This window comes from Maniola hyperantus, chromosome 14, assembly GCF_902806685.2.
Source record: "Maniola hyperantus chromosome 14, iAphHyp1.2, whole genome shotgun sequence".
Taxonomy (NCBI): Eukaryota; Metazoa; Arthropoda; class Insecta; order Lepidoptera; family Nymphalidae; genus Maniola; species Maniola hyperantus.
The window spans coordinates 9434019-9450628 of record NC_048549.1 but is presented as its reverse complement, the minus strand read 5'-3'; the positions used below and the strand labels follow the sequence as shown (position 1 = coordinate 9450628).

Below are 16610 nucleotides of genomic sequence, written 5' to 3'. Positions count from 1 at the left end.
CGTCACGTCAACATCTTCTACCATTGTATTATATAAAGCTCGCGAGCCCGTCTGTATTACATATAACATATCAATTGTAAAGTGTAAAATAAACATCACTATATGTAGCTGGTTCTTCATTACATCAACCCTTCAGCTACACTGCCAAATTTCATGATTCTAGGTCAACGGGAAGTACACTGTAGGTTTCTTGACAGACAGACAGACGGACGGACGGACGGACAGACAGACAACAAAGTGATCCTATAAGGGTTCCGTTTTTCCTTTTGAGGTACGGAACCCTAAAAAAAGTGGCCAAGGGCGAGTCAGACTCGCGCATTGATGGTTCCGTACTACAATCGTATTTATTTTATCTATCTATCTATCTATCCATCCATCCATCCATCCATCCATCCATCAATCAATCAATCAATCAAAAGGCCCGGGATTGAACTCCCGACCTCCTTTGTGGAACGGTGTAGGAAAACATCTTGACTCGCGGAAAACCTGCGTGCCTGCGAGTTCTCCATAATGATCTCAAAGGTGTGTGAAGTCTGCCAATCCACACTTGGCCCGCGCGGTGTGGAGGAGACCCGTGCTCAGTAGTGGACCGGCAATGGATTGATCATAATGATGACGTGTATTAAACGAGAAATTAAAAGAAGACACCATGACTAGGTCAAAGTCAAACAATAGAAGAAACTACAGTCCGCAACAGGTCGAGATGGCAATCGCGGTATCAGGCGGGGAGACGCCCCGTACGCTGGGGTTGTGTGGGTGTGCAGGACGTTTCCTCCCCGATTGCCATCTCGACCTGTCGCGTATTATGGGCACTCGGTAAATCACAAGCACTTGATTATCTTAATTATGTAACTGGGAAGCTGCGCACCGCACGCTATCTATCACGTCAATCAATGGTGCTATTCAATTATCTGAGTCATAATAAATCTCAATAACATGGATTTTCTTTGTAACCATTGTATTGATGCCGATACTGATCATTATTCCGAGTTCTTTATGAACTAAGTAACTACCTACATGAAAGGATATTATGAAAAATTATACCTACAAGATACTTACATAATATATTATGTATCTACCTACCTACCTATAATGTTAGATATCTAGGTATGTTTAAACAAGAAAAAAGAACCAATAGTCCGCCACAGGTTGAGATGACAATCGGGGTACGAGGCGGGGGGACGCCCCGCACACTCGCGCACGCCCGCACCAGGTTAGCGCGGGGGCTGTACGGGTGTGCGGGGCGTTCCCTCCCCGATTACCATCTCGACTTGTAGCATATAAAATCCTTAGGCCAATTGTCCACTAAAGAGTCCATCCAAATTATCGGGAAGAAGATTGTGGAAGACGAATCCTCACCAACCCTAGTGGTGACGGTGACGATTTCGTCTAATTTTAGTCCCTGGATTTTACTACAGTGCGGCAAGGCTCTCTTGGCACTTCAATGACGTTGACAGGGGGCGCTGTTGGAGAACAAAGGCTTAGATTGCTTAGAACACAAAGGGGACACTTGACGCCTTGACGGCAACGTTAGTTCCGATTTTCGCCACGCGCCAAGATAGTCTTGTCGCACGGTAACATTTATAGGTAACATTGGATAAGAAGATTCGGTTAAAAATAGTGACGTCTTATGGACGTCTTAATTATCTTGAAATAATGTAATCACTTATAATATTATTAGGGTAGGTAGATTAGAATAAGTGATAACCATAACCACGTCAGTAGGTACCTACTAACTATTTATTTTATTTATTTTATATCTAATTAGAACGGCAGTGCCACTTACACTAACTAGATGATTAATAATAAATTTAAATACAAATAAAGGTACAAGAAAAAAGACATACAACTATAAAAAGCTTTAATGCATTAATTATTATTGACCCTACATAATGAACTAAGAGTATAATTTTCTGTGAGCTAAGTCTTATATAAGCACCTACAAGCTGCAATTAGTACAAAATTCAAAAAAAATTGCGTAACTTTTTTGCTTTTATAAGAGCTCAATAACTAGTATAAATTATTGTAAACCGTGTAAATTATTGTGCCAGTTAGTGATATCATTTTGTTTGTTATCGAAATGACTAATCTGCCGATAGGTAGGTTTAATGTAGGTTTATAGAGTACTTCCCAGTTCCCGTTGACCTAGAATCATGAAATTTGGCAGGCAGGCAGGCCTAGGTATTATAGAACAACTTAAGAAAAAAAAAGTAAACTAGCTCGTGACTTCGTCCGCGTGGACTTCATAAATTTCAAACCCCTATTTCTCCGGGGTTGAATTTTCTATAATCCTTTCTTAGCGGATGCCTACTTCATAATAGTTATCTGCATGCCAAACAGCCCGATCTGTCCAGTAGTTTGAGCTGTGCGTTGATAGATGAGTCAGTCAGTCACCTTTTCCTTTTATATATTATTTAGATCACATAATATAGATAGCGCTGTCCGTTCTGTTCCGTGGTTATTACCTTGCAGTATTCCACATAATGTTAGCACATAGTGTTAGCATTATATTATATCTTGTACGATGGCATGTGCGAGTCAGACTCACGCTTGACCGGTTTTTTTGATAGGGTGTGAGTTTTACTGCTGTCAGGTTGATCACAGTTAAATTGGGTGAAAATCGTACCAAAATTTTAGGAGATGGAGAATGGAACTTCTCTATATTTACCTACGTGTCGTACACTGTAGCAGAAAGTAACGTAGAGACTAGAGGTACATCGGCCTTTAGAATGACATTTCTGCTTTGTAGAGCGTTGTCTCTGTCACTCATACCTATATGACGTTTTGTCAGTCTCAACGACAGAGACAATGCTCTACAAATCTGCTATCTTCTTCTAAAGGTCAATGTACTCTCTGCCGCGTACTGTAAAACATTTGCAAGTAGTGCATAGAACAAGTAACTATACCTACTAACATTTCCGAATCATGTTTTCAGTCCTATTAAAATTTTACGAATAAATAAAAAGTTTCAACAAGTATTTCAAGTAAGTATTAAGTATTTCTAATATCTAAAAGTTACAACAAAAGTCTTCAATAACAATTGCGCAAACTAAAGCAAGATACTCGTAACTACATTGCATTATAATATTACTTAATACCTACAAGTGACATTATTGGTTGTTAGTGGTTATTGATTAAATCGATTTCGTTCAATCGACCAGTAACATAACGCACTTATGTATGTTTATTTAAACATGATAAATGGCAAAACGATCAAGATTATTGAAGATTGCAATCATTTTGTATAAAACAGTGTTGAATGAAATCATTAAATATCGGGATGTAAATCATTAGTCATTATTATATTACCTCCTCTCGCTCATTGCATTTGACCTATTTTTTTTATCATTCTCTGTCATGTGGTAAATGTGATGTATCATGTAACTTCCTGATTTAATAGTAATCATACATTTATAAAGGGGAATACTGACTGACATCTGCTCCAACCGCTGGATCAGGAAACTTGGGAGTTTGATTGTAGGTTTTCTCAATAATATCATTAGACATTAGGAGGGCATGACTTGCTAACTATTCTGAGCAAAGGTAGACTGACACATTTATCATCAAAGAGTTGCCCTTATCCCGTGAATCCAGTATCAGAGCGATATCTGGAATCCTTACCAAATCTATAATATTGACCCCCAGTCTATAAAGAAGGATTAAGTATGAGAAATAAGTACAGAATCTTTAAAAAATGTAAAACCACGTGGAAGATTACATAATAAAAAGAGCTAGTTTGTATACCTAACGACACCCTGCAAGGAAAAACATCGTATCTCATTTTTCGTAACTTTACAGAAGAGTGCGTAAAAGATTTTATCCAACCTTAAAAATGTTTGTCAACAAGGTCATATTCTCTTTATTGTAAATGTTTCTGGTACAATAAAATATATTAAAAAAATATCGACACATTCATCTAGTTTGTAGATATGTTATTATTCTTATGATGTTTTTCCTGGCAGGTGGCAATAATATCTTACTGGATTTCGCAATAGGTTTAATCTTCTACCAAAAAATAAATTGCTTTTTTGCAGAGAAATACTCAGTTCACATCACTGGTCTTGTTACTTTCCTTTCCATGTATATTATGTTAATATTGACACTTATATACTACAATAATTTATATATTATATCGACAAAAAAGATCGTTAGCACAGCCTGATACTAATTCAAAGTTACGTTATTAATGTTATAGCGCAATAGGTTTTGATATAATATTAACCTCAAAATCTGTTGCAATAAATCTTCGCGAATGTTCGCGAAGTCTCATTTGATAGGAGGTAAATGAGTTCCGTTTGATCATATTTAGACAGTTATTTAGGTATTAGCCCTTTTCACTACACTAAACCATCATAAGTATCTAATATATTAGCTACGTCATACGACCAATTCAGATTAATTCAGGAAAACCCTTGTATTCAGTATAAATTCTGTTCTTATTGTCATAAGTTGTATTTAAATCTACCTATTCACTCTTGGGTACTCTACAATGTGTATTATTTATTGACGCGTTCTATCTACTACTCATCTCTTCATTATCCACCAATTATCTACTTAGTTCGAATAATATGTTACACCCTCAATATTATAAGCTCACTCTTCGCCGTCAACTGATAGACGTCGATTGCTGGACATAGGTCTCTTGTAGTGACTTCCACACGCCGTGGTCTTCTGCCGTGTGTAACCAGCGGACCACTCCAACACTTTTGGACGGTAATTTCTATCGGTTTTTGTATTAGCTTCATTCTTAGGAACTTCATAATAATAATTATGTAAATATAGGTAGTATGGCGCTCTTGTTGCCAAACTGCACCAGAAAAAAGGTAACTACGAGTATATAGCAAGTCTCCGTTGCTCTATAATTTGTCTTGAGCTTGATGCGTGTCCCTACCCCTGATAACTATCGTCTCAAAAGAAACAGAAAGATTCTTACCTGGTCAAATAGTTCAAACAGCGATGCTGGTGGCTGATGGATAGTGCACACCACCGTCCTCCCCTGTCGCGCCAACTGCTTGAGCAGTTTAACGCACTGCACCGTTGTGACGTTGTCCAAACCACTTGTCGGCTCATCGAGGAAGAATACTGGTGGATTGTTTACTAGTTCTAGAGCTATTGCCAACCTAGAAGGTAAAGAAAGCAATTTTATAAAAGAGTAGGTACAGGTTTCTAAGAGTTTATAAGAGAGAGATAAGGTGCTAGAATGGCGACCTCGCACCGGAAAGCGCAGCGTTTGAACACCCCCCACTAGGTGAACAGCACAAACGAACGCAGGGAGCCGCTAGATTCAGGCGCTCGGCGGACGACCGTGGCGTGTAGGAGTCTTTATAAGAGACGTAATCATTGGACGTCTGATGATTTTATAAGAAGGTAAGTAGGTACCTATGCCGTCGAATCCAGTGTTCTCGTTTTAAAACCAATAAGTTCAAAACCAGTAAGTAAAATTCGTTATGGTTTTTTCGCGGTTTTACTGGGCATGCTGAATCTTAATTAATATTATGACTTTTTCATATTTTACAGAATTTACAGTGACTGAATAATAATAATAATTTATGTACCTAAGCATTGGGTATGTTTAGTCTTAACATTGCCGAACAATGCGTTTGCCATATTTTGCAACAGTAGTTGAATAGCAAAACAATAGTTAGTTTAACCGATTGTTTATTAATTAACCATTGCATCAGCGGCTGTTATGCAAATAGTCATTTTAACCTTCCGTGGTTCATTGTTACTTATAATTTACTGTAGTGACTTGGTTACCTATATGACCTGGATCGATATTATTGGTCCTTGAAACCGTAAAACTCGTATAATACAATTTTATGTACGGCTGTGATTCTCGGGAAGTAGTAGTTAGAGCTAGCGCGCACAACGGTAAATTTAGCGCGCATTATGGTAAATTTCCGTGCGTTTTTCCGCAAAGAGAACTACATAGAAGCGCACGCACTGCGGAATTAATTCCTCACCGGATTTAGATCCATTAAAATTCAAAATTACGGATTTTAAAACAAAGTTTTAGCGTTTTAAGTAATTAAATATCACTTGCTTTAACGGCGAAGGAAAACATCGTGAGGAAATCTGCATGCCTGAGTTCTCCATAATGTTCTCAAAAGTGTGTTAAGTCTGCCAATCCACACTTGGCCAGCGTAGTAGACTATGGTCAAAACCCTTCTCACTCTGAGAGCATACCCGTGCTCTGTAGTGAGCCGGCGATGGAGTCATGATTAGCTAGTAACATACGTAAAGTATTCATAGTTACCTTTTCTTCTGTCCTCCAGAAAGTAGATCAGTCTTAGTGTGTTGGTGTTCTAACAAGCCAAGCTGCTGTAGTATTTCCTCTGAGGGAATCTTCACGCCCTTTGGCAGTTTGAATTTGGCTGCGACGTCCATAGCTTCACGCACTGTGAGCAATGGTTGCAGGAGGTCCTCTTGTGTGATGTAACATGATGATCTTTGGAACTGCTGCTCATCACGAATCTGTCCATTCACTAGAAGCTCGCCTGTGATTCCTCCGGACCTGTTGGAATATTGACAACCTAGAAGTTTACTTCGTCCGCTTAAAATGTATTGTCCAAGTTTAGCTCCTGAATATAAGCTGTGCTTGCTAAGTACCTACCTAAGCTTCAATGATGTAGCCATAAATAGGTGACAAAAATTGCGCTGGAACCTATAAATTACGTCATTTTGACGTCAGCCGAAATAAAAATATACCTACCATCAGCTCAAAACTTCAGTCTAGTGCTGACGTCACTAAAATGGCGGCCACGCGCATTAGCAATTTGCAGGACTTCTAGCAGTCACATTTCTGATACAAATATTAGAGCGGACGAGGAATGTGCCCTCCGTGGGCGGTGGGGCAGATGGTGGTTATAATATGCATTAACAGCTTTTATTTATATAACAGTTTTTTACCTATATTTACCTATATTTTATTAAATTTGTATAACGCGAACTCGCCAGCCTCACATAAACTTCAACAGTTTCTAGAGGATGGCGAACTGTGTATTTTAAATGTATATTGAAATTTACGTGATCAATAAATAAATTTAAAAAAAAAAATTGACATCCCAAGCGATTTTTTTTGCTACAATCTTGACCTCACGTCAGATTTTAGCGGAACTGAGTGCCGAAGATTTTTAGCAAAACTACCAATTCCTTCTGCCCTGTTTGTACTACTGATAATTTTTAAGTCACTTCAAGAAACTAACTTACTCTTATTAAATCTATAAATTATGTGATGAAATATTTTAGTGATCAACAAAAGGATGTATTATCATGAGAGGAATCAGATTACTTAGCGGTGCTTATACTTTATGCTAGCTTTTGTAAGCAACGCGCGATTGCTATTGACGGACCCACTGGCTCAGGTCAGTTCATTGAAACGTGAAATGCAGCGCGCGTGTAAACGCACATGCGAGTGTAAAACGCGCAGGAAAAACGCTAGACTGCAACGGCCGCCCTTATGCATAAGATTGTAGATAATTATTTTTGTTTCACTTACTTGTATCCTGATATAATATTAAGAAGAGAGCTTTTGCCGGCACCCGAAGGTCCCATAATAGCTATGAGCTGCCCAGACATAAACCTGCCACTGACGCCTTTAATGACTTGTTTTCCGGGCCCTGGGAAAAAAGAAAAATACATTGTTAATTCGCAAACAAAACGAACAAGAAAATAATTATCATACAGTTTTCGTGCGTACGCGGAAGACATGGTTCTCTCTTAATATACTTATTTACGTATGTTATGTAAAAAAAATGTCTGTATCGAGACTTCCTTCTTTAATTTAAAATTTAAAATGAAAATACTGACTCATTGAGGCTTATTTGCGTCCTAAGTTGGTCACTGGGCGTATTTTTGAACTTTTCCTCATACGTAAATATTATACTTACTTCCAAACTAAAAGGTGTTACCTACAACAAGATGTTTCGATTTTTTTAATGGGAAGTAATGTATATTTTTCTGGTCGCTACTTCTGCTAGTTATTACTGCTGGAGTTAAAATTTTCATCTCCAGTCAACGTACCTACTGATCTAATGAAGTTATTGGATGGCTAGTAGCAACCAATTGTACAAAATATAAGATGACAATAACTTAAAGCTAGCCTTATCTAATTACTTACTATACAAATCATGCCTGCGTGCAATAGTGCCAAGAATACTGGCTGCATTTCTAATTGTATCGGTATATTATGCTGATACAAATTGCAATTTTTTCTTGATACGAGTATAATTTAGGCGCATAAATTATTAGCTAAGATTTTAATAATATTAAATTTCATACCTACACGTGGTTTAGGTACCTACGTGTCTCGTGACATTTGCCTATTTTTTAACCGACTTCATATACGGTCTTATTCATACCTATTTAATTTAATAATTTAAGCATAAGGTGTTGATAGACATTTACACTGACTAAACTTGATTTACATTACACCGTGAGGACGTGGTGCTCCGATCGGAGGACGGACAAAGATTTCGGGTTCCGTACCCAAAAGATAAAACGGAGCCCCTCTGTCTGTCTGTCCGTGGATCTGTCAGGTCTCTAGCTCGTAGATGAAATTGTGTGTTTGTGTGTGTGTGTCTGTGTGTGTGTCTGTGTGTGTGTAAGTGTGTGCGTGTGTGTGTGTGTGTGTATGTGTGTGTGTGTGTATTCTTGTATTTATGTTACTCTTTGACGCAAAAACTACTGCGATTCGGCTGGGAATATTGGAGATAGGTAGATTATATACCTGGATTAACATAATATAGCCTACTTTTTACCCCGGAAATTCCAAGAGTTCCTACGGAATTTTTAAAAACCTATAGGTAGCCACATGAATGAAATCCCAGGCATCACCTAGTGGCTTATGATTAATATCACAGTTATTCATCCTATATCCACAGTCATTCATTCAACGAAGTTGTATCATCAATACCAATTACCTACCAACAAAGAAAGGGTGTTGCATAAAGTTTGCCCAAGCAATTCGTGAAAACTTGTTTTAAAATCTTTATTTCATCCTTTCCCTTAAAATTGAAGCATTCAGAACGCGTGACGGCGACTGCATCGCAGGACTTACACAGCGCGCACGTAAGTGTGCACTACTTGTATTACAAGGATGTGTATGGAGCATTTAAAACTGCTACGTGCCTAGGCTAGGCGCCTGGCTTTAGCAGGACATGTTTCGCTTTTTACAGTTATTTCCGGGCTGTCCGGATTTTGTTTGCTTTTAATAAGTAGGTAAGGTACCTACCTATAAATGTAACGCATCGGATGCAGTATCTGCAACAGCGTCATCGCCGGCGAAGACGAGGTCCCCGATTTCTAACGTCACCTGGACGTGGACTCACGCCACGGCCTCGAGGGCGTACGAACTAACCAATAGTCCAACAACTCCACCCATCCCAACGTCATCCTAAGCCGTTGTCCGAGCCTCACAGGAGGCGCCCTTACGAGGACGTTGCCCCCGACCTCTCAAACTTCTTTCTATTAAAAAAAAATTTGGAGACCCCAAGATACACGTCAAACTTATAACATCCCTTTTTTAAGGTCGGGGGTTAATAAAATATATCGGTGCCCGATATTATCGAACCTACAAAAAAACTGACGTGGGCGGGAGCGCCTACACGAACGCGTTCCCAAAGCACAGTCCACAGTGTAAACGACTTCATACTCTCGTTAGAGAATACTATGTTGAATGTGCCTTGGTCCTTGTATTACAATGAAAAAAATTTAAAGACTTCTAAAAGTAACTCGGTATAAATAAATCGCGCGTTCTGTTTGTTTCAGCCTTTAAAACTGGTAATGACATCGAATACTTGCTCCGAGCAGGGCAAGTTCAATAACGGTCAAACCTGTCCCTTACAGGCTATGGCGGACTTGCAAATTGTTCGGTCGACCCTTCTGTATTACAGTGCCAATAAGATACAAAGTGGAACAAAAAGCTTGAATGGTGCTTACTATACACAGCTAGGTATGCCATAAAGGTGGTTATTCCAAGAAATACATTAATATCATTCCAAGAAATATAATATTTTGACCATGCCATGTATATATATTTATGAGACTATCATTTTTATTAAACAAAACTTGAATTTATATGAAAACTTCAATAGTAAAAGGCATGTGCTTAAACTGCGGCACCCTCCTAGTAGAACCGCTCATTTCTCCAAAAGTTTTTTTGCCACTGGGCCACTCTTGTATAATCACTTGCCCAAATATTATATAATTGAGACGCGAGAACTTCCTTTATTTAAGATAAAATTGAAAAAACTATTGTGAGAAAAGACATATTACTCGATTAATGATTACCTTGTAGAGAAATTTTAGTTTTATTTTAATTTTTGACATTTGTAACATTATCATTTAAATTTGTATTTTTTTGTGACTAAGTATTTAATTTGACTAATTTTATCAAAACTATGTACACGTTGTTCGGTATATCATAAGTCATAACATATTGCATGCTAATAGGCAGAATTTGGCTGTACCTTTTTGTTTTGTAATATCTGCACTGTTTACCCATATTCGCAATAAAGAAATTTGAATTTGAATTTGAATTTGAATTTGAAAGCAAGTCAGGCAGCCTTTTTTAGCGAGAGGCAGAATTTCTTGTTTCTTGTTATGCCTGGTTTTCACAGTGCAATCTGGCCTCAGTGCAGCAACTCTGCAGCAGCACTATTTGGACGTAGATATACCTAGCATACAAGTTATAGTCAAACTAGCGCGCGAAGGGCTAATGTCAATAAAACTTTTTAACAATATCAATAGTGTTTTTTTATTTTATTATACTTGGACTTGCGAGTTGGTTAGTTCGCATCCGAGCAACTTCAACGCTGAGCGTTCCGGTGCGAGATCGTTACTACCCTTTTTTGAAAAGTGTCTTATTTGATCCTAAAGTGATAATAAACTACTCACCAAAAATTTACTAAAACTTTATTTGATGCTAAAATTAAAATAAAACTAAACGAAATAAAATTTCGTGCGTGTAGATGGGATGTTGACGACATAAGGATGATTTTAAATGATAATTATGTAGATAAGTAGGTATATTCACTATCGAATATTACCAACTAGCGACAAACTGCTTCCTGCATTTCAATCAACACTATTAAACGTAACAATCGACCTCAAACATCTGTCCTTGCATTCTGTTCGCGCGCGGCTACCAGGGTTTAATGTCCTAGGTGCATCGGTCGTTGGCTTGCAATGCCTATGCACTAGAATAGCACACGCAGCACAGCTGCGTGCGTGAAGTCTAGGTAAGTCCACCTACCTATACTTACATTCATACATGTTAGTAAACTTACGAGAGTTTTTAGGTTTCCGTACCTCAAAAGGAAAAACGGAACCCTTATATGATCACTTTGTTGTCTCTCTGTCTGTCTGTCAAGAAACCTATGGGGTACTTCCCGTTGACCTAGAATCATGAAATTTGGCAGGAAGATAGTTCTTATAGCAGACATAAGGAGAAAAATCTGAAAACCGTGAATTTGTGATTACATCACAAGAAAAAAATTATAATGCGTTTATGAACAAATATTGCTATTTTCAACTTTCAAAGTAAGATTACTATACCAAATGGGGTATCATATGAAAGAAAGGGCTTTACTTGTACATTCTACGATTCTCACGATGTTTTCCTTCACCATTAAAGCAAGTGACACTTAATTACTTAAAACGCTCATAATTCCGAAAAGTTAGAGGTGCGTGCCCGGGATTGAACCCCCGGCCTCCGATTAGAAGGCGGACGTCCTAACCTAGTGCTTATCGCAGCTTTTTCTTAGCAACAGACGTATTTATCAACAAGTAGCTTTTTCCTGCGACTTTATTTATATATATATACCGGTACACCGGGACAAGTCTCGGTCTGAAGCGTTCTGTCCCGTTGTCCCGGTCAGTAAGTTAGCTGTCCCGGTTTAGTAGTTAGGGCGTTTGCAATCGCCGCCGTTAACGCGCCGTCAACGAAAAACGAGATTATTTTGGACAGAGTTCGGAATGACGTGTGTCCAATGCGACCGACCGAACTCAGCGGTTTAGTTTAATCTTTCTGTTGTTCGTGGTAGGCAGTTTTTGTAGGGTTTAACTATCCCTAATCACCTATAACTGGTACACAGTGGTAAACGGTAGCATACATATCAACTCGGAAAGGGATCGTCCCCGTTTCAACTGGAGCCCAAGTGCAGACAGACAGACTAACACTTTCGAATTTACAATATCAGTATATATAATATGGATGGATGTCCCGGTCGTCCTTTCAGCAATTATGGCAGCCTTAAGCTAGTATCAGTGAAAGAATTTTTCGAATCGGATCATTCGTTCCAGACTCCTAACTTACTTGAACTTCACCTCTGTTATAAAATTAGAGCAGCAAAGCAAGAAAAATAAACAAAACAAATTACGCATATTTTTATCTTTAACCCTGAACGCACGGAACAAAGACAATATTATTATGATCGTGACAAAAATATGATATTAGAAGTATAATGAGATTTTTTAATGACTATTATGTACTTACTAAGGTCATATTGTTATCAAAATTTAGTAATAGGTACATACTAGGTCGTGAATTGTCTGATCCTGAATTTTATATGAGGCTACAGTAAGCTAACTGGCTAGTTACATTCTAACTACATATGCCGGGTGTGTAATCTAAATATAAATTAAAAGGGAAAGGTGACCGACTGATCTATCAACGCAAAGCTCAAACTACTGGATGGATCGGGCTGAAATTTGGCATGCAGATAGCTATTATGACGTAGGCATCCATAAGAAAATATTTTTAAAAATTCAACCCCTAAGGGGGTAAAATACGGGTTTGAAGGGTTTGAAATTTGTGTAGTCTACGCGGACGAAGCCCCGAGCATAAGCTAGTGGTACATAATAGGTCAGAATAGCCAAATCGTAGATGTTCCATTAGCTTCATTGTTCATAGCCAATACCTCACTAATCTAACCTGTATACATATCACATTATGTACCAGAATAGCCAGATCCCGATGGTCCATTCGGCTCATACTTAGTTCACAGCCAATAATAACTCATTACCATCCAGGAAAGTCAAAAAGATCTAAACAATAAATATTTAATGTAGGTAGGAAGGTACATTATGAAATTTTAAAAACCATTGGAAATATTTTTCCGAATAAATTCTAAAAACTAGAAGTAAGTAATAGGTAGGTATACCTACCTAATTTTTTTTGAAATTTGGTCTATACAGGGTTAAATAAAATATCAGAAAGCTCTTGTAAACAATTCTGCTACGTACATTTTACAAGTAGGTATGACCATTTAGCTGAACTCTGTGAAACCGCAAAAACATGTTACTAACCCATTTTGTGGTTACCGTTATGGTTATGTTGCAACATACCATTGTTGTCGTGACACTGAGTTTTTATTAGTTTAGAATTTGCTAGCGCCTATGAAGGTACCTATAGTCTGCGACAGGTCGAGATAGCAATCGGTGTTTGAGGGGGGGGGGGGGGGGGGGGGGTAACGCCTCGCAGAGCCGTACGTCACCCGCGCCGGCTGTGCGGGGTGTTCCCTTCCCGATTGCTATCTCTACCTGTCACGTAATATACAGTTGGCGTCATCTCGCCGCCCCAGGTTCATTACAGGGCACGGGTCTCCTCTCAATATCAGAAGAATTTTGACCTTAGTTTCAGCCTCCACAGTTCACACACCTTTGAGAACATTAGAGCGACCTCTCAGGCTCAAGTTACTCATGATGTTTTCCTTCATCATTAAAGCAAGTGATACTGAATTACTTAAAACAGATGTAACTCCGCATAGTTAGAGGTGCGTGCCCAGGATCGAACCGCCGACTCAGACTCATTATCACAGTTGGCGTCATTTACACAAAACTCTGATCTTGAACCTGAAGTTGAAGTGGGTGATTTATCAAGCTATTTGGTGGTATGAAGTGCGATACTGCAGAGTTGTCTACATACCAGACACATCTGTCGTCTTTAGGCTTTTTTACGTGATGACAACGACTGTACTTACGAAGAGAAAGCTTGAATATTTTGGACACATGATGTGTAACGCCAAAAAATATGAACTTCTTCAACTCATTGTACAAGAGAAAGTAGCAGACAGAAAGAAGCTGTCGCAAAAGGATATTATCGTGGTTCAAAAAGATTCACCATTTGTTCTTTGGAGTACCTTCTTAGTAAATTTTTACTGAGAATAGCAATCTCCAAACTTGCCCTGTCACAAGTTTAAAAATCTATTAAAAGTATGCTCCTGAAAAAAGCATATTACTGTACAATCGAAGATTATGTAAATGTTGAAAGAGCGCTCCAGAAACGCGTAGGATTGTAAGTACATACATTCATGGCATATGTAAATCAAATCTTTGACATGAGGAACCGCCGAGTTTCTTGCTGGTTCTTCTCGGTACGAAAAGCATTTTGAACAAATGGTAGCCTATGCATTTGACGATTCAATAGATACCTACTTGTAAAAGTTTGTTTGAATAAAAATATATTATATTCTGAAATTGCTCTACTGATTTTGTCAGTCTTCGCAAAAAATCCCAAACTTGCTAATAAGTAGTCTTATTAGCATAACTTTGTTTTCAAACTTAAAATGTTGAGTTTTCATTTATTTTTAGTGAATCAAAGTGGCAAAACCTTAGAAGGAGAATCTTACTGACTGACTACTTACCGTCATATCAACGTACAGCTTACACGGCTGGCTCTAGCAGACTAATAGAGAGAGAGCCAGCGAGTGCCAGGCCTTCGTTATTTTATAAAAGCTGGAAGTTTCTCTGCGTATTGTCTCCAACACGGAGTAACGATCAGCGACAGCTATGAAGTTTAGATCATAGTGGTTTTGGGAGATAACAAGTAACAACAAAGGTGTAAAAAAAATTACGTCAAAGTACCTACTATAAAGTGTATTTTTTTACATATTTTCTTCGGAATTAGGCTGGCATGGTATGGGCATATAATGCAGAGGGAAGAAAGCCATGTCACTAGAAGAATGTTAAGTATGCTAGTGGAAGGTAAAAAGAGGAGAGGACGACCAAAGAAAAGGTGGATGGATTGCGTGAAAGAGGATATAGGTATATGCGTGAAAAAGAGGTGGATAATACGTTGACGAATGACAGGAATAAGTCGATGAAGAAGACATGTTGTGCCGACCCCACGTAGCGTGGGATAAGGTAAGGAAGAAGAAGAGTATTAAGAAATCTCACAAAGACACATTAAGTAGATAAGTACTTGGTACCTATAAAGGCTATAACTGAATCAATTATTAACATATAAGGTACATCCCCTTTTCTCCATACCGCATATTAACTTCTAAGGGAAATCTTTCCTAGTTGGATGAAAATAACAAGGATATCTATTCAGCTAGATTACGGACGTAGAGCAGGTCTTATATAAAAACGATTCTATATTTAAAACTGGAAATACTTCCTTATGAAAAACAAATACATAAATATTTTAATTAGGTACGTGAAGATATTACTCGTATCGTATAGTATGTAATTATAATATTTTACACTCATACAAGTTATACTACGTTGTCCTAGAAGACCGGTGCGAAGATCGACTTCACTGATAAATTATAATCTACTAGCTCATGCCCGCGGCGTTGGATGCGTCCGAGGGGAAGACCGAAGAGTAGTATTCGGGCCGGTGCGCCCCGGTAACATGGCTAATTTTCTCTTCGAGAATTTTCAAAGATTAGCCCGTTCTAACAGACAGAAAAACTGTCAAAAATTATAAAAATGTGTGATTCAGTTATGGTGCAGTTCAAACTACCTACCATATAATGAGCTTAAAATGAGGTAGTTATTTTGAAATTACAGACAGACACTTCCATTTTATTTATTAGTATTTATTATTATTTAAAAGCTAGAATTATAAATTGCTGCGAAAATTAATATGTTCGTTTTAATAAAAATACAAACTTTAAGTTGCTGAATGAAAATGAGTAAGTACCTAGATTTTACCGGCCAGTGTTCAATTATTATCGTTGTCTGTTCAAACTGCAATGTAACTTTTTTCTAGAAATCATTTATTTATTGTTTGCCCTCATATGAGAGAAAAGTATTATATTATAAGTCTGGCCTTGTTTAGTTACAAAGACTCTGCCGGCGCGGCGCGGCGCGGTCCTTTCAAAATGAGTGTGCCCTCCTAAGATGGCCCTGGGTATCTATAGGAATTTATTTCTACGTAAACTTATTGAAAAATCCTATTACAATGCAAAGGGTTATTTAAATGATAAGAAAGCTTGCAGCTTTGTGTTAGGTTATATTGATTTTGTAAAGAGTTTGTTGTTCTTAAACTCACGCTCTTAAACCCGTAGCTTTAGTTTTAAGATCGCGTTATAATAATCACCATTATATCTTAAAAATCCAACAACAACCATCAAAAAGTGTAATTAATTACCTATTTTGAGTAAATTATATGACTTCTATTCCCATTCCTTTAGCAACTTGATAAAAATATGAAGGTACTAGCAGTTGCCCGTGTTATATTACGATAAAATTGGATACATAATTATTATGCTAAAATTCATCTAATCATAAACTTGGGAGTCTGAAGTAAATGTTTGTTGTGATGTTTAAAACAGAATCGTTATTCCGTTTCCGGATACAATGTCAATGTTCCTAGTTTCTTA

At 37.9% G+C, this 16610-nt stretch overlaps 1 protein-coding gene across 1 annotated transcript in view; it reads right to left on the bottom strand.

Moving 5' to 3' along the window:
- The window catches only part of LOC117988584 (ATP-binding cassette sub-family G member 1), a 69175-nt gene that overhangs the window by 16856 nt on the left and 35709 nt on the right, over positions 1-16610 (bottom strand). Inside the window, exons 3-5 of the mRNA XM_034975741.2 lie at positions 7499-7619; positions 6257-6514; positions 4934-5120 (exon numbers count right to left, since the gene is read on the bottom strand). Of these exons, the coding sequence (XP_034831632.1) occupies positions 4934-5120; positions 6257-6514; positions 7499-7619 (566 nt within the window). The remainder of the gene's footprint in view (positions 1-4933; positions 5121-6256; positions 6515-7498; positions 7620-16610) is intronic.